Below are 18,726 nucleotides of genomic sequence, written 5' to 3' on the forward strand. Positions count from 1 at the left end.
CGCACCAATGGTGCGCATGCGCACATTAATTTTTATGACGTTTCAATACCCCGCCCATCAGGGACTGCATCCCCGGTTTGTGCGCACATGCGCATGCGCACATTAAGGTTTGTGCGCACATGCGCATGCGCACATTCATTTTAATGACGTTTCACTACCCCGCCCATCAGGGACTGGGGCCAATTCTACGTTGCCAGGGGGGGGACGCTCCTCCGTGAATGCGGCAGCCACGCGCCTCCGATCAGTCCCCCTAGGTAAAGGATGGTCTCCCCTCCAGGCCCTGTACTTGCGCGGCCCGTTTCCCTAGGCAGTGCCGCGGCCTCTCGTGGGTGGCAGATCCGACAGGCTCGCAGGTCGCGCTCCGTGGGAAGACGCCACAGTGGCGTCACTAGGGTGGTGCGGGGGTGCGGACCTAGTTACTTAGATGTCCTAAATGCCTGCCTGGCCACTAGTGTGGGTGCTGCTTAGTGTTAGTGCAACTGACTGCAACTTGAAGCACACGCCGCCAAGGCGCCACGCACGCATGCACCGCACCGCACCCAGATGCGGCTGCCAGAGAACATTTTGCCTGCATACTGCCTCTCATTGCGCTGGGCCCGACAATACTCCTTTGATCGTCGCTGTGCCAGAAGTCTCACGCAGGTAATTTGATACTCTTTTATTCATTTTTGAGCGTAAATAATCACTGCGTGTGCCTCCAACAGCTCTCATTGCGTGGCTGTCTCCTCTGTGATTTAATGGATACAGTGCACCTGACTAGGCCCTGCATCAGTGCCCGGTAGCCGTTCATTTCGGTTCTGACCGGGACTCCCAGGCAGAAAGGACCACTCAGGATAACATCGGGAAGTGGTGGGGGAAGAACCCATGCCAGCCGGATTCTGCCTGTCCAACGCGGATCTAGGGTGACACAGGCCAGAGCTTCCTTAGGTTGCCCGGTGCAGAACAAAGTCAGTTTGCAGCTGCAAAGTGCATGTGCACTTCCAAAATGCAACATATATTCAAGCACTGGCAGCACAGCAGCAGGTCGCAGCTCCTGGCCCTGGAACTGCACAGTGGGGAAGCCTATGCCCTGGAGGGAAAAGGGAGGAAGAGGGTTGTGTCCGGCCTGGCCACAGTGAGAGAATCCATAGATAATTTGGAGCTGGACCGACGGGCAGCCCCGGAGCTTCAATGAAGCCTAAACTGGACGCGAGCTTTTGTCAGCGCATGCAGGGTACAGCTGAGACCATGACGATTTGCCCCCTGAGATGAGGTTGCAGCTATCTATTTAGTTGACGTTCTGCCGCCAGTGCAGTCCGATCTCCAGATGGCAGGTCAGGTCACAGTGTGTGGGGTGTTTTTTTTGTCTGTTTGTGGGCTTGTCAGGCTGGACTGCTGATTTTTTCTGAAGAAAATTAAATCCTGCAGTAAGCTTAAATGAACGGAATCGGACATGCAAAACACGTATAGCGTATGAGGACAACCTGAAAACGTGTTTGTTATGATGTACGTCATGATCTCCTACTGTTGCACTGACTTGCAATGCTATGAAAAAATTGTTTTTGGTGGCACAGGCTCGTTGCTCAAAGGGGTGTAATTTCTGATATTTATGTTTCCTTCATTTTTATTGCTTGATTTTACTCGCAAAAAAGTGTCACTCATAGTCGTTGAAATGTCACTCATAATTTCCCTAAAATTATGAAAACGTCACTCATAGCAATCTGAAACTTTGGCAGCTATGCAGATGTATGTTGTGATGATCGTCACTGGTGGTGCGATGCGGATGCGCGCGGGCCGCGGCTTATGTACCCAGCAGTTTGGTCCCAGGGCCGTCAATCTTAGCACGACTACCAATGACGGCCATGGGACAGCCCCCACGCGCTGTGCGCAGCGCACCTGCTCTCTGACTCATCACAGCGCGGTCACGCGCCCTCCAGGGAGTGGACTGAGGTCGCGGAGACCGTGCGTGCGCCGCAGTGGTGAAACACAATACCTACGACGACATCAGACAGAGGCCACCACCTTCTTCTCTGTGATATCGCGTCGCAATTCGCCTTCGAATTTGGGATGCCAGGGACGACGGTACATCAGATAGATGCCAAGTTTCAGAATGCTTATGTGTGAATTTTTTTGTAATTTCAGTGTAATTATGAGTGACACGATTCAGCCACTCTTTCTCGCGAGCAAATTCAAGCAATGAAGACCAGGGTATTAGGGTCCACACTCTGCTCCTCAGTCAATCATAAGTCTCTTTGCTCGGTCGGTTGCAAGGCCGTCCATTTTAGTACCTTGCGAGAACCACTGAGCCTGTCGCCATTTCTTACATCCCTCCCTGATATAAACCCCCCTCCCTGATGCTCCACTCAGCCCTTGGTCCATCTACCAAGCCCAGAGGGCTGCCCAGGTCATGCCCAGGTCACTGTCCATCTGTCCCTGCATATACTTGGATTAAGGAGTCTGCTGTCCACATGGGTAAAGATTTACGTATTAAAAAGGCAAGTCTCATCTGATGTGGTTAATGAGCATTTGCTCTGTTTTTTAAAGGAGGCATTTGATCCCACCTCTACTGCTCTCAACTTATAATACCTAGGAATTGGGGAGACATTCAAGAAAATAGTAGCGATGCAAGTGGGATTGGGGAGGGACACACGCCTAACCACCTGTGGTACCCTGTTACTGCTCTCGTGTCCATGAGGATTCATACTGCTCAGATGCTGTCCCACCTTAACAGATGTATACTCTTCAATGGTGGTACTGCGGGAACATGCCCCTGCCCATTAAATTGCACACTCGTCAATAGCAGTAGTACCAGATGTTCTCCCACTAGCAGGCTGCATACTCTTCGATAGTACTATTGCCCAGACATTCTCGCGCCCAGGAGGATACATACTCCTCAACGGTGGTACTGCTCTGATGCTCTCCTGCCCATGACAAAGCAAGCATACTCTTTGGTAGCCAGGAGGGTCAGAGTCCCACTGTCTTTGTAGAAGCCCTGCTTGCCACTGTGGCACATAGCAGGGAATGTTCTGATCTGTTACAAATTCTCCTCTTTTCTTTCCAGAAGAGACAGGATTCGATCTGGCTGATATTTACATTTTAAATGCCTTACTAGTACGGCTAGACTATACACAGGCAGCTGCTTCTTCATCCGTTGGAGATGAAAGTAGGCTTGTTTCAACTGATGGGCAAGTCAAAGACTGTCGCTTAAACCCCTTGAAATACACTGGAGACACTGAAATAGGCGGCATGGTCTTGCTAAGTGCTGTGTCCAGATACACAATGGAAAAGACATTCTGCGCGATCTCATGAACATTTAGCGTTGATTTGATCAGTGCTGATAAAGACAGGCAGTGCAGGCAGGTCAACAATTTTGTTAGGACTTCTTCCCTTTAGAATTACACGGTCTGCATTACTTTTCTTATAAGGATGGAACTACTAGGCCTAATTCTTCACAAATTGTAGCAGAAAGAATAGGGGTTCTTAAACAGATGTGTATTTGGAGTTCTCCTTTACCTTGTCCTTAACATGGCCCAGGCCGGGTGCTTTTTCCGCCTTTCCTCACGGGCGGACAATTTTACAGTGCTGCGCCCCACCAAAGGGTTTCATCTCTTCTGGTACTTGACTCACAACCCACAGGTGGCGGGCTTCAGACAGTGGCCAGGCCAGCTAGGATGATGAAGAGGGATCACTCACCGCACTCTCCAGCAGCGCCGATTTTAAACAGACCCCTTCTCCAAGGCCATGTCATCCTTATGTTGTCCCATTGCGTCTCTGCTGCAGGGCTCTATCTCAGCATGGCCTCTACTTCGCTGGATCGCTTCCCGGGCAGACACTGGGATGTTACGTAGTGGGTCAGCAGCAAAACAACCAGCCAGCCAGGAGCCTTTGCGGTGCATGTAGGGTTTAACAAGTGGAAGAAAAGTGGCAGAGCTCAGAAAAGAGCAGCCACCAGGTTTCGCTTCATCGTCACCCACCCCCAGTTTTAATACAGAAATAGTATCGCTCCTCACAAAGGTAAATCAGGAGGGCTGCATTACCTCAGCTGTGAGACACAAGTCTGCTGTAGCATCGCACTTCACGACCTGACTGTTTACATTTATTTATTAATAAGATCATATTACTGCATGAACTAAGTTAAAAATGTGGCACACAAATGTGATCAGATTCAGTGCACAGGACATGCTTTTTTTTACTGGCTCAAACGAAAACATGGCCCTCTTCGGGCAGGTGCACCAGGCAAAGCTTTCTTCCTTCATTGGGTTGGGCAGTCAGCATGATAGGCCTGAACTGCGCGGTAATGGCATTTTGTTTGCTTTGATAGTTGCACATCATTGCACAAGTGCCACCATTGCCTACGAACGTAACGTTTGTTCTTGTGTTTGAGTGTCCATTGCAGTATTATCCTTCTACCTGCGTTTGGTACTCCTTTGTAACATGCACACGTCACTTTTTTCTTGGTGTAACACACTGTAACGTTACTAAGGATTCTGTATGGGCCCGTTATTTGCCATCTGTGTCCACTGGCGGACTCGGAACGGAGGAGGTCCATGCGGTAAGTCGTGAGGGGGTGACACCATGAGTTACCCGCACCGGGTGACACCAACCCTAGTGACGCCACTGGTCCGATGTGTTAGGACGGATTCAGGGTTCTCCTTTGGTTCGATTCCGAGAATTAAGAGCACATCATTTCTTTGGTAGACTGAGGTTCGTAAGAATTGACAAAGTGGCAGCACGCTCTCTTTAAGAAGAGAATGCCATATTAGAAGTGCATATTAGCAAAATCTTAGCAATCATTCTCAAATTTGTGAAAAAATTAATTCGATAGTACAGAAACTATTATATATTTACTTCCAGAGGCTGAACGTTCTTATGTGGTTTCAGGGCCCATGAGTACAGCACAGAAAACATACTTTCTCCTTCTCTGTGGTGGGGGACACCATATGCTCAATCTGGGATGTGCAATGATTGTTTGCTAAGGAATGCTTTAATACTCTGCTGCCTGAGGCCATATAAAAAAATGTGGCTATCTAACAGGCTATTCAGTAAAATGTTCAAATGCTGCGGTCGTTGCTGATGCTTACCATTACTTCCTCGTTACAATATTATTCAGAAGTAAGGGCGTGTTTTTGATCAATTTTGAATTCTCTTTGACTTTTTTCCCTTTTCTCTTCTTTGAACTGCATTGTAAAGCGTAGGATTTTGTTCATGCTTATACCTGCATGCCCCCAACAAAAAGTTATTTCTTTAATTCAACTGGTTTCCTTTTGAAAAACTCCGCAGCTCCGATTGCGTTGTAACTCTCACATCACGTTCCGTGGGCTCAAGGCAGGGATCGCTGCTGCTGGGGGCCTCCGGGGTGCCGATTTGAAAGGATAAATGCTGGATTTAGATCTCCGGACGGTGAGAGCCTCACGTAATGGCGGCCATTCACCAGTGTACCACCTAGCGCCTAAGAACTTAAAACCTGAAATTCTTAACGAGGCATAGCTCTCTCAGTGATTCCTATCATAATGTCGGTCTGATGTTACCACTGCATCTAGTGCATATTTTAAGCAGGTATTGGCGATGCTCTTGCAGGGCCGGACTGGGAACCAGAACCGGCCCTGGCAAAGTGTGTTAAGAATACAAAACTATTGAGTGTTCTTAACTTCTTTATTCCGACCAGCACGTTTGCTCCTAACATGGAGCGAAGCGGCAGTCAGCTCGGCGATCAGCTGGTAACTGTCATATGTGACAGTTATCAGCTGGTGACCTCACTGCTGAACGGTGTCCTCGCAGGGACACTGGGAAGCACGTCTAGTAAGGTGTCCTAGGAGGGACACAAGTATTATAAACACAACACATCCCCCTCCTTTGGGGGTGATGGGAACAGTAGAAACAGATAGAGAACATAAGGTTCCACTATCCACAAATGTAGTCCTTAAGTTTAGCTGGCGGTCCTAACAGTCTGCCGGTCCTGCTAATGTCCACCGGTCTCGCCCCGTCATGGGTTGGAACGACAGGTAGTCTGCGCCTTGCGCCTGCAGGTCTGGATGAAGGAACAGAACGGTCCGCTGGCTGGGTGTTTTCATGTGTACCTTAATCGCTCCCGTCCCCAGGGGTGGCAGGAAATTCAATGTCGGATTCGGTGTCAGAAAAATAAAGTCCTCCCTTACTCTATCGCCCTCCTTCCCTTTCTTATCTATCGCCCTCACTCTATCTATCGCCCTCCCTCTATTTATCGCCCTGTTCTCTTCTCTTCTCTTCTCACGTGCTGATCTGCTGCTCTCTTCCACCCTGCCTCCTTCTCTAACTCCCTGTTCTCTTCTCACGTGCTGGTCTGCTGCTCTCTTCCACCCCACCTCCTTCTTTAACTCCCTGTTCTTTTACTGTGCTGATCTGCTGTTCTTTCACCCAGCCTCCTTCTCTAACTCCCTGTTCTCTCACACACAACCACACCACACACAACCAAACCACACGCGCAACCAGACCCAACCACACACATGTTTATAAGCATTTTATCTTCTTTATTTCTCAACTCACTAATGCAAATGAAAACCTGTACAGCAGTGTCCTTACTGCAGTTTTCATAATTGTACCCAAGAAGTATCTACACCTACCAGAATGGCAACAACTGCTGCTTAGCCTACGAATTCCTTGACCACACAACATTGGTTCTTGGATTATGCCTGCCATTATTATAAAACTGTTAACACATTTTTGGACACCATGTAACTTGCCTTATCTGCATACTCTCTGCTAATTTTATGTTATCAATTTGCAGGATTATGGCGGTATGCAGAGACCTGGAATTGTTGTCGACTACCAGAAAAGTCTGGTATTTGGTGGGCCTGCTGGAAGGTGGATGAAAAGAAAGATGATGCAATCGCTTAATAAACCCATTGGAGGGGCGTTTGTCGGCAAAAAACCTAAATTGAGAAAACCTGGATCAAATGGCAATGCGGTCAAAGAAGGTATGTTTCTAGATAGACAGCTTCTGTTTTTTAGGTTTCGCCTGGCGATCCGCTGCATAGCAGTGTTCGCGCAGGCGAAAACTTTTGTTTAGCAGTATGGGTGCTTTGTCCCGCCTGCTCTTCCATTGGCTAGCTCCATAAATGGAGGCTAGCCATTGAAAGGGACATCTGTCTGTTATTGCCCTCCTATCTATCTATCGCCTTCCCTCCCTCTATCTCTCGCACTCCCTCCCTCTATCTCTCGCACTCCCTCAATCTATCTCTCGCACTCCCTCAATCTATCTATCGCCCTCCCTCTATCTATCGCCCTCCCTCTATCTATCGCCCTCCCTCTATCTATCGCCCTCCCTCTATCTATCGCCCTCCCTCTATCTATCCCCCTCCCTCTATTTATCGCCCTGTTCTCTTCTCTTCTCTTCTCACGTGCTGATCAGCTGCTCTCTTCCACCCCGCCTCCTTCTCTAACTCCCTGTTCTCTTCTCACGTGCTGATCTGCTGCTCTCTTCCACCCCGCCTCCTTCTTTAACTCCCTGTTCTTTTACTGTGCTGATCTGCTGTTCTTTCACCCCGCCTCCTTCTCTAACTCCCTGTTCTCTCACACACAACCACACCACACACAACCAAACCACACGCGCAACCAGACCCAACCACACACATGTTTATAAGCATTTTATCTTCTTTATTTCTCAACTCACTAATGCAAATGAAAACCTGTACAGCAGTGTCCTTACTGCAGTTTTCATAATTGTACCCAAGAAGTATCTACACCTACCAGAATGGCAACAACTGCTGCTTAGCCTACGAATTCCTTGACCACCCAACATTGGTTCTTAGATTATGCCTGCCATTATTATAAAACTGTTAACACATTTTTGCACACCATGTAACTTGCCTTATCTGCATACTCTCTGCTAATTTTATGTTATCAATTTGCAGGATTATGGCGGTATGCAGAGACCTGGAATTGTTGTCGACTACCAGAAAAGTCTGGTATTTGGTGGGCCTGCTGGAAGGTGGATGAAAAGAAAGATGATGCAATCGCTTAATAAACCCATTGGAGGGGCGTTTGTCGGCAAAAAACCTAAATTGAGAAAACCTGGATCAAATGGCAACGCGGTCAAAGAAGGTATGTTTCTAGATAGACAGCTTCTGTTTTTTAGGTTTCGCCTGGCGATCCGCTGCATAGCAGTGTTCGCGCAGGCGAAAACTTTTGTTTAGCAGTATGGGTGCTTTGTCCCGCCTGCTCTTCCATTGGCTAGCTCCATAAATGGAGGCTAGCCATTGAAAGGGACATCTGTCTGTTATTGCCCTCCTATCTATCTATCGCCTTCCCTTCCTCTATCTCTCGCACTCCCTCCCTCTATCTCTCGCACTCCCTCCCTCTATCTCTCGCACTCCCTCCCTCAATCTATCTATCGCACTCCCTCCCTCAATCTATCTATCGCACTCCCTCAATCTATCTATCGCACTCTATCTATCTATCGCCCTCCCTCTATCTATCTATCGCCCTCCCTCTATCTATCGCCCTCCCTCTATCTATCTATCGCCCTCCCTCTATCTATCTATCGCCCTCTATCTATCTATCTATCGCCCTCTATCTATCTATCTATCGCCCTCTATCTATCTATCGCCGTCTATCTATCTATCGCCCTCTATCTATCTATCTATCTATCTATCTATCTATCTATCTATCTATCTATCTATCTATCTATCTATCTATCTATCTATCGCCCTCTATCTATCTATCTATCTATCGCCCTCTATCTATCTATCTATCTATCGCCCTCTATCTATCTATCGCCCTCTATCTATCTATCGCACTCTATCTATCGCCCTCCCTCCCTCTATCTCTCGCACTCCCTCCCTCTATTTCTCGCACTCCCTCCCTCTATCTCTCGCACTCCCTCCCTCTAACTCTCGCACTCCCTCCCTCTAACTCTCGCACTCCCTCCCTCTAACTCTCGCACTCCCTCCCTCTATCTCTCGCATTCCCCTCCTCTATCTATCGCCCTCCCTCCCTCCCTCTATCTATCGCCCTCCCTCCCTCTATCTATCGCCCTCCCTCTATCTATCGCCCTCCCTCTATCTATCGCCCTCCCTCTCTCTATCTATCGCCCTCCCTCTCTCTATCTATCACACTCCCTCTCTCTATCTATCACACTCCCTCTATCTATCGCACTCCCTCTATCTATCGCACTCCCTCTATCTATCGCACTCCCTCTATCGCACTCCCTCTATCGCCCTCCTTCACTCTATCTATCTATCGCCCTCCCTCTGTATCTATCTATCGCCCTCCCTCTCTATCTATCACCCTCCCTCTCTATCTATCACCCTCCCTCTATCTATCTATCTGTCTATCTATTGCCCTCCCTTACTCTATTGCCCTCCCTTACTCTATTGCCCTCCCTTACTCTATTGCCCTCCCTTACTCTATTGCCCTCCCTTACTCTATTGCCCTCCCATACTCTATTGCCCTCCCTTACTCTATTGCCCTCCCTTACTCTATTGCCCTCCCTTACTCTATTGCCCTCCCTTACTCTATCGGCCCTCCCTTACTCTATTGCCCTCCCTTACTCTATCGTCCCTCCCTTACTCTATCGCCCCTCCCTTACTCTATCGCCCTCCCTTACTCTATCGCCCCTCCCTTACTCTATCGCCCCTCCCTTACTCTATCGCCCCTCCCTTACTCTTTATCGCCCCTCCCTTACTCTATCGCCCCTCCCTTACTCTATCGCCCCTCCCTTACTCTATCGCCCCTCCCTTACTCTATCGCCCCTCCCTTACTCTATCGCCCCTCCCTTACTCTATCGCCCCTCCCTTACTCTCTATCGCCCTCCCTTACTCTATCGCCCTCCTTCCCTTTCTTATCTATCGCCCTCATTCTATCGCCTTCCCTCCCTCTATCTATCGCCCTCCCTCTATTTATCGCCCTGTTCTCTTCTCTTCTCACGTGCTGATCTGCTGCTCTCTTCCACCCTGCCTCCTTCTCTAACTCCCTGTTCTCTTGTCTTCTCACGTGCTGAACTGCTGCTCTCTTCCACCCCGCCTCCTCCTCTAACTCCCTGTTCTCTTCTCTTCTCACGTGCTGATCTGCTGCTCTCTTCCACCCCACCTCCTTCTTTAACTCCCTGTTCTTTTACTGTGCTGATCTGCTGTTCTTTCACTCCGCCTCCTTCTCTAACTCCCTGTTCTCTCACACACAACCACACCACACACAACCAAACCACACGCGCTACCAGACCCAACCACACACATGTTTATAAGCATTTTATCTTCTTTATTTCTCAACTCACTAATGCAAATGAAAACCTGTACTGCAGTGTCCTTACTGCAGTTTTCATAATTGTAGCCAAGAAGTATCTACACCTACCAGAATGGCAACAAATGCTGCTTAGCCTACGAATTCCTTGACCACCCAACATTGGTTCTTAGATTATGCCTGCCATTATTATAAAACTGTTAACACATTTTTGCACACCATGTAACTTGCCTTATCTGCATACTCTCTGCTAATTTTATGTTATCAATTTGCAGGATTATGGCGGTATGCAGAGACCTGGAATTGTTGTCGACTACCAGAAAAGTCTGGTATTTGGTGGGCCTGCTGGAAGGTGGATGAAAAGAAAGATGATGCAATCGCTTAATAAACCCATTGGAGGGGCGTTTGTCGGCAAAAAACCTAAATTGAGAAAACCTGGATCAAATGGCAATGCGGTCAAAAAAAGGTATGTTTCTAGATAGACAGCTTCTGTTTTTTAGGTTTCGCCTGGCGATCTGCTGCGCAGCAGCGTTCGCGCAGGCGAAACCTTTTGTTTAGCAGTATGGGTGCTTTGTCCTGCCTGCTCTTCCATTGGCTAGCTCCATAAATGGAGGCTAGCCATTGGAAGGGACATCTGTCTGTTATTGCCCTCCTTCTATCTATCGCCCTCCTATCTATCTATCGCCCTCCTATCTATCTATCGCCCTCCTATCTATCCATCGCCCTCCCTCTATCTATCCATCGCCCTCCCTCTATCTATCTATCGCCTCTATCTATCTATCGCCCTCTATCTATCTATCGCCCTCCCTCTATCTATCGCCCTACCTCTATCTATCTCTAGAGATTGGCTCGTAAGGGAGAATGCGGTTCCAAGTCTAGCCGGTGCCGTTCAGCCGCCGCTGTGTGGCTGGCACCAGAGGGTAGGTCCGACGACAGGGTATGTGGGGTCCGGTTAAACAGTTTTCGTTTAGCTGGCACCGATGGGTGAGGCGCACAGCCTGGGATGATGACGGGCTGGGTAGACCGGGTGTGTGCGCTGCTACCAGAGGGCGACGTTCGAAGATTATGTCGCTGGCGGGCAGAGATGGGGTCTGATGGCCAGGGTGCAGCTGGCATACGTCTGTGGCTTTCACTCGATTATTGTGCACCCCCTGCCTGCCATGCTCTTCTGCGCTCTTCTCCCTGGCAGGCTACGGCAGCCAGGGCAATGCCTCATTGTCTTTTGGGAGTGGTTGGCAGGTTGGCGCTCTCTTGTAAACGCCAGGCACGCCGCCCAGCGGCTGCTCTCTGAACTGCCTCCTGTTGAGTTCAGACGGAACCAGCCATTCCCTTTTCTGCCTGAACCTGGTGCCCAGAGCAGGCGCCCGTGGCCCGCCCGCATCCATCCCCCCGAGGCCTGGGCCGAGGCTGCGCCGGTGGAGCCGCATTCCAGAGGAGCCAGACCCGGCCGGGCCAGCTCCGAGCTCGGATTCCTTCAGAATGCAACTTCCGGTTGGGCGAAGTTTGTTGTGATGGAGCGCAGCAGCCAGGTGTTGTAATTACTCAGTGAGTGTTTGTCTGTCGGAGGCGTCCTGAGCCGGGATATGGCGGACGGAGAGCTCACCCCCTCGCTGCCACCCCTTCGGCTCACGAACAGGTGGGCGCTGGATTATTTTGTAATACTGGGCGGGTGAGATGCGGAGTCGGTGCTGGATGAGAGCGAGGTTTAGACGAACGAGTGGCTGGGATGAACCTGAATCTCTCACCCTGCACTGGACCTCCACACCCGTCACTCACACTGGATAACGGCACCCGTCACTCACACTGGACCCGAGCACCCCTCATTCACCCCCGCACACGTTATGCACCCCCGCACACGTTATGCACCCCCGCGCATGTTATTCACCCCCACACTGGTCCTCGGCACCAGTCATTCACCCCTACACTGGACATTGCCATCACCACAGGACCTCTGCAGGAATCACTCACAACTACACCGTGTCTGCCTCCCGCCACTAAACACTGGATCTGAACACCCCCACTCACCCCTGGAGCTGAGCACCTGCTACTCACCCCTGGACCAGAGCACCCGCCACTTACCCCTGGACCAGAACACCCACCACTTACCCCTGGACCAGAGCACCCGCCACTCACCCCCTGGACCAGAGCACCTGCCTCTCACCCCTGGACCAGAGCACCTGCCTCTCACCCCTAGATCTGAGCACCCGCCACTCACCCCTGGACTAGAGCACCTGCCTCTCACCCCTGGACCAGAGTACCCCTAGATCTGAGCACCCGCTACTCACCCCTGGACCAGAGCACCCGCCACTCACCCCTAAACCAGAGCAACTGCCTCTCACCCCTGGACCAGAGTACCCCTACTCACCCCTAGATCTGAGCACCCGCTACTCACCCCTGGACCAGAGCACCCGCCACTCACCCCTGGATCTGAGCATACGCCACTCATCCGTGGACCAGAGCACCCCCCAGTTGAAAATTAACTTGGGTGAATCTGAAGGAGCTACATTTTAAGGTGTATTTCAGAGTGCACAGTCTGTTACGATGAGACCCAGGGGCTCATTATGTCTGTGGTGCATTGAACCTAGGGGGCAAGTCAGAAGTGCTCACTATATCCTCGTTGGCTATTATTACTAAACCTTAGGCTTGCATTAGAGTCTAATGGGCCTCTTTCACTTGGACGCGACGTGTTGCTTGTATCTGATTTAGGATATTACATAAAATGTGACAATCGTGGCAGATCTGGTATTAACATTGTTAAATATTTCAGGAGTTACTGGCGATTAAATTGTGGAAACATGATTTCTGGTATTTATGATGCAACTCTTCCCCCCAGCAGCAAAGGGAAACTGGAAACCGTCTCGTAAATTAGGTATATATGCGCGTTTGCTGTCCTACCTCCAGGCTATTTCAAGCAATAATTGTTTAATAAATAGTTGAAATATTGATTTGTGACAGGAGGAACACGCTGTAGAAAATGTGACTCTAGTATGTAAGGCATTATGTATTGCGATAGGAATGGGGAGCTCACAGAAGTCCGCACATACTTCTTATCCTTTGAATACACACACACACCCACTAAGCAATCTGTATCCTGTGCTCTACTCATTCCCAACACGCCAGATTTCTACTCACCTTTCACCCTCAGCTCTTACCCCTTTGCCCTCAGCTCTTACCCCCTTGCCCTCAGCTCTTACACCTGTGCCCTCAGCTCTTACACCTGTGCCCTCAGCTCTTACACCTGTGCCCTCAGCTCTGACCCTGCCCTGTGCCACACATTGAATTGGAGATCTCTGCCTCGTTCACAGTTGCTAGATGGACCATATCAGTAATATTCATTGGCAGTCTGGGATGGGACAAAAACCTGACTGGAGGTGGTAGGGGTTTTTTGGGGAACTTGGACGATCACATTGTCACTGTTAATGTGTACTCTCCAGCCTGGCACGCTGCTGCAGCCGGTGACTGCTCCTCTGAACTCTTCTCTCCTTCCCAGAGCTTAACACCAAGAAGCTTGGCTTTGACGAGTTCTTGCCCATGCTGCAGACAATTGCGAAGAACAAGGACCAGGGTACCTACGATGACTTTGTGGAGGGGCTGAGGGTCTTCGACAAAGAAGCCAATGGCTCTGTGATGGGCGCTGAGCTGCGACATGTACTAGTCACTCTGGGTAAGAGGCCATTTTGGCACAGTACTATTTTCAAGGCAGAGAGTAATTGACTGCTGAACTCCCCAGCCCCCCTGCAGTATTCAGGGCCCCCCTTTCTGATTCCGAGCTTAGATTTCTACCCGCGTCTGGATATTACAGTTAATGTGCCCTGTTTCAGCCTTACAAAGTGTCCTATCAATCTCATTTAACTGTACATTCTTTTGGGGCGAGGGAGGACGGGGACATGGTTGGGTTACAAGTGGTTTTTGGATTGCCCATTCTACAGGCTAGAGCTTTGACTGACTAATAGTTAGTCTTGGTGAGCCATGTCCTGGAAATTGGTGGCGCCCTTGTCTTGTGGGTAGCGGCCTCTTCAGAACATCTGCTCTGTCTGGTTTTACCCTGGTGGCTGGCTAGTCTCACCAGCCAGTGCTGCTTCTGTGGCGGAAGTGTATTTGGTGGGTAAGTGCTGGGTCTGAAGCTGTGCGTGCTGCTGCATTCTTGGCAGTTAATCTGGAAGGTGTTTGATCGAAGCCTGTGTGCATTTTTGTCCTTTCCTTTGTGCAGGTGAGAAGATCTGTCTGTGTGTGTGGCTCTGTCTGTGTGTGTGGCTCTGTCTCTGTGTGTGTGGCTCTGTCTCTGTGTGTGTGGCGCTCTGTCTGTGTGTGTGTGGCGCTCTGTGTGGGTGTGTGGCGCTCTGTCTGTCTGTGTGTGGCTCTCTGTCTGTGTGTGGCGCATAGCGCTCTGTGTGTAGCGCTCTGTGTGAATAGCTTCTTTTGTCGGCTCTGTGTGTGGGTGGCTCTGTCTGTGTGAGAGTGGCTCTATATGAATGTCAGTGCAACCCATCACGTCATTAACAATTACAGACCTTCACATCGCCAACACCTTGGCATTGGTTTGATAGTTGAAATAATTGGGCAGTGTGGTGGTTATAATATTAATTATGGGTATCTCAAATAAAGGCTTTGTCAATGTGAAGGGCATGTCTTTGAAATTGGATGGCCTCTTCTCCCTATTTCATTTTTTTCCAAATCCTTGGGCTCTCTCATTGACCAATCTGTGTCCTTCAAAGGGCATGTCCTGAAAAGAGCACAGACATCGGAGTCCCAGCTTACATTAAAGCACATTATCTGCTCGCCTGGTCTCTTGGCTGTGCTCTTTTCCCCTTGGGGGTTTCAGGTCACGGCCTGCTTGGTGGGGTTTGATTGCTTGCTTGTGGAGGGAGCGAGATTGCGGGTCATTCCCTAATAAGAGTCCCTGGTGTTTTTTAAACGCTTATCTGGCACACCCTGGTGGCAGAGTAGTTTCTAAAGGGTTTCTGTCCACATTGAATGCCTTCTCTTCTAGGTTCCAACCAAGTTATTGTAGTTGAACTAGCAGTATGTGTATAAATTAACGTTTATTTATCTAAAAAAAATTCCAGGCTTACAAGGAACAAATAAAAAGGGAGAGCGTACTCACTGCTACAAGTATCCTAAACAACCCAACAGTCAAGTCCCGGTACGAACAGTATGCAACGGTAAGATTTTTAGGAGCCATATCTGAAGACATTGAACCTATTGACTCAAGTTGAATAATTGCTTGGCCAGTTAAATCGGCAGTCCAACTTTTTCTATGAGAGTTACCACAATGGTGAGTGACCATGCCTTCCAGAATTATTGTTCTGACTACTCAGATGTCTGTCACAATTAAAGTTTTACAACCCACTGAAAATGCCAAAGGTTCCAGGGACATTAGTTTCATTTTTACCCACACAACCATAGAAAAGTCAGCACTTAAAATGTTAATAGGTTTTTTAAAAAAAGCAATTGCCCATGAGGGGGTCCCTCCATGTGTCCTATAGGTTCAGGATACCTGTATCCTGACTCGTGTTTTCACACTGTCAAACCCCCAATCTTCCAGGGTATTGGTGAGCTGCCAGTAGATTCAGAGCTATCCGTTGGAGATGTCTGCTTTAAATATAAATGTAATCCAGCAAATTCTTTATTGGTATTTCTAGTAAGTATATTTCTGTTGCAGTCTTGTATTCAACCAGAAATATGGCCATTCTGCAGTTCTACTTAAAAGCGAATTTCACACCACACATGGGTAACCCTTCAGCCACAGGCATAAAAGCATCAACAGCTTACCTTCTCTTTCAATAAAACTTCTCAATCTGCCCAATCTACCTTCTCTTTAGGAATGCTGGAAATCTCACTGGATGGAAAGCAATTTCCTCCAGCTGAACGCTGCAAAAACTGAGGTTCTGCTCTTTGGAGATGCCCCCTCCTCTGGTCACCTTCCTGGTGGCCCCCAGAACTAGGCACACCCCCGACCCCGGCAACCACAGTCAAAAACCTCTGTGTTCACCTTCAACAGTCCCTAAACATGAAGAAACACGTTACTCACACAGTCTGATCCTGCTTCCACACCCATGGCTTACTAAGGAAAGCTTTTACTTATGTCCCCGACACAACAAGGAAAACCCTAACACAGGCCCTGATACCAAGCAAGCTGGACTATTGCAACGCCCTATTGATCGCAGCAAATGAGTCCTCCTTAAACCAATTGCAAATGATACCAAACACAGCCGCCTGCACGGTTCTGAATGCTCCCCCCAGATCAGCTTCCTCTCCCCTCCCTCATCAGCTACACTGGCTGCCCATACGACAGCGCGTGAAATTCTAGATCTGCTGTCTCACACACAAAGCTATCTGGGGCAATGGCCCTCCCGATGTAGTAGAGAAACTTTGCCGCTATTACCCGGCTCGGACTCTGCGCGCCAGCTCCCAATCGCTCCTCAAAAGCCCCAACATAAAAAAGGCTAGACCCCGAGGCAAGTCCTTCTCGCACCCTTCATCTGGAATCAACTACAGCTGGCCCTAAGACAGTGTCTGGACCATCTTAAATTCGGAAGACTCCTGAAAACTGCCCTGACAGAGTGAGGGAGTGAGAGTGGGAAAGGGAGACAGTGAGGGAGTGAGAGGGAAAGGGAGGGAAAGGAGTGACAGAGTGAGGGAGTGACAGGGGGAAAGGGAGACAGTGAGAGGGAAAGGAAGGGAGGGAAAGTGAGTGAGGGAAAGGGAGACAGAGTGAGTGAGAGAGGGAAAGGGAGACAGAGTGAGGGAGTGAGAGGGAAAGGGGGGGAGGGAGTGAGAGAGGGAAAGGGAGACAGGGGGAGGAAGACAGAGGGAGGGGAACAGAGTATGGGAGAGGTAGGGAGAGTGAGGGAGGGAGACAAAGAGAGAGCAAGAGATGTGTGTATCCCGGGTCTGGTGGCTCAGTGGACGAAGGTGTCCGCTGCAGGGACCAGTGATCAACCTCATGGTCAGTTGTTTTTTTTGTTGCTCTAGCCCTGCCACCTCCCCCACTGACCCCGCCCTCGGACACAAACCACAGTGTAAATTTGGCCCCTGAGAGAACGTTTGTGAGTACCCATGACCTATGCTGTGCTTCCAAGCGCTGAGATACCCCCCTGGGGGTGATTCAAGAGCTATACAAATTAAATAAAATCATTAATTAAATCAAACAGGTACACATGCTGCAAACTGATAAGTTAATTACCATCAACAATTAGCTTGCAGCCTGTAATGCTGTGGATGCACTTCCACCCTTCCTGCCTCCAGGGCTCACACTGCATATTGAATGTTCAGATCTGTTTACTCCTAACTCAGCTTTGCAAATAACACTTCTTCCGTACTGAGTTTCACCCAAAAAATTGTAGTTTCGCAGGAAATTAATTTCTTGGAAATGTGATGCCCACCCTCAATATTCCAGTCATCGCCCCCTCTGTACAAGGACTCCTCGGAGCTCACGAGCGTTCATAGACCTGGCATGGATTTTTCCATCCTATGGCCTGTCTGGACATACTCTAAAATTTAGAAGTCCTGCATATGTTCTCCCCGTTGTAAGATGCCTTTTCTAATAATACATTCTTTCTGCTTTTTTGTGATCTGAAATCTGAGTTCTTTACTTGCACTGTACACAAGACTTTTGCTGTTACTTTTGTAATAGTGTGCATTTGTTCTGCAAAATTTTGCTAAAGATGGTTTAAAACTTGTGTTTACTTTTAGGGTGAGAATCCCTTTGAAATCGTTGAACAAACAGGAGAATCGGTAGTTGAGGAAACAACTGATGCGAATGATGAAGACAATGAGCAAAACGAAAAGGAGGACATTGATGGTGAAAACGATGAAAATGAGGAGCAGATAATGTGGAGGCAGAAAGTGCAGATGCGGATGATGCTGCTGACCCAAATGATTACTCTGGGGACTTAACCACCACTGATGAAAACTAGTTGAGAAACTGCCCTGAAAGACCAAACACTTTAGCACACTGCATTGGTGGACTTAAAGAACAATTTTCCGCAAAGTTGAGCAGTTCGTTCACCCTGCATGCATTCCACTTCTGTTTTAATTGCCTATGGGCAAACCGGTTTTATGTTTTGTTTTTTTAGTATATTACGCACAGCAAATGCTTCAGTATTCTTCCAGTGTAAATTGATTTGTTCATGGTTACGTTTTGAGTAATTTTGAGCAGTTGGAGTTCTAAACATTCCAATGTGAATTTTTCCAGTTTTTAGCGCCCAATGTAGTGTTGTATATAATTCAAGCTGTTGTAGCAAAGAAACCCTGATTATGTCCTGCAGTAATAAAGGCTTACAACAAGATTATACACTTATTTTGCACCTCTCCTATATGGTACTGTCTACCTCAAAGAACGGGTACACTCAAGGTGGTGTTTTATGCCCGGAGGTAGCGCCCCAGGGGGGAGCACTCGCCTGTTTAATGCTGATCAAAGGCTCTTTGCTGAGGTGTGAGATTGGAGAGGGTGCCGAGAGTATTCTGGGTGACGAGGTGTCACTGTAAGGCCTGGTAGCCTCTAGATAATCAGCAGAGGTGGGAATGGCAAGA

At 48.8% G+C, this 18,726-nt stretch overlaps 1 protein-coding gene across 1 annotated transcript; it reads left to right on the forward strand.

The window, feature by feature from the left end:
* Window positions 1-485: 485 nt before the first annotated feature.
* LOC147712158 (uncharacterized) lies at window positions 486-18,493 on the forward strand. The gene is made up of 5 exons (XM_086922929.1): window positions 486-642; window positions 6,743-6,932; window positions 13,682-13,855; window positions 15,258-15,353; window positions 17,887-18,493. Exons 1-5 carry the CDS (start codon window positions 544-546, stop codon window positions 17,889-17,891), a joined length of 564 nt encoding a protein of 187 aa, XP_086779055.1. The 5' UTR covers window positions 486-543; the 3' UTR covers window positions 17,892-18,493.
* Window positions 18,494-18,726: the final 233 nt, after the last annotated feature.

Source organism: Lissotriton vulgaris, chromosome 5, assembly GCF_964263255.1.
Source record: "Lissotriton vulgaris chromosome 5, aLisVul1.2, whole genome shotgun sequence".
Taxonomy (NCBI): Eukaryota; Metazoa; Chordata; class Amphibia; order Caudata; family Salamandridae; genus Lissotriton; species Lissotriton vulgaris.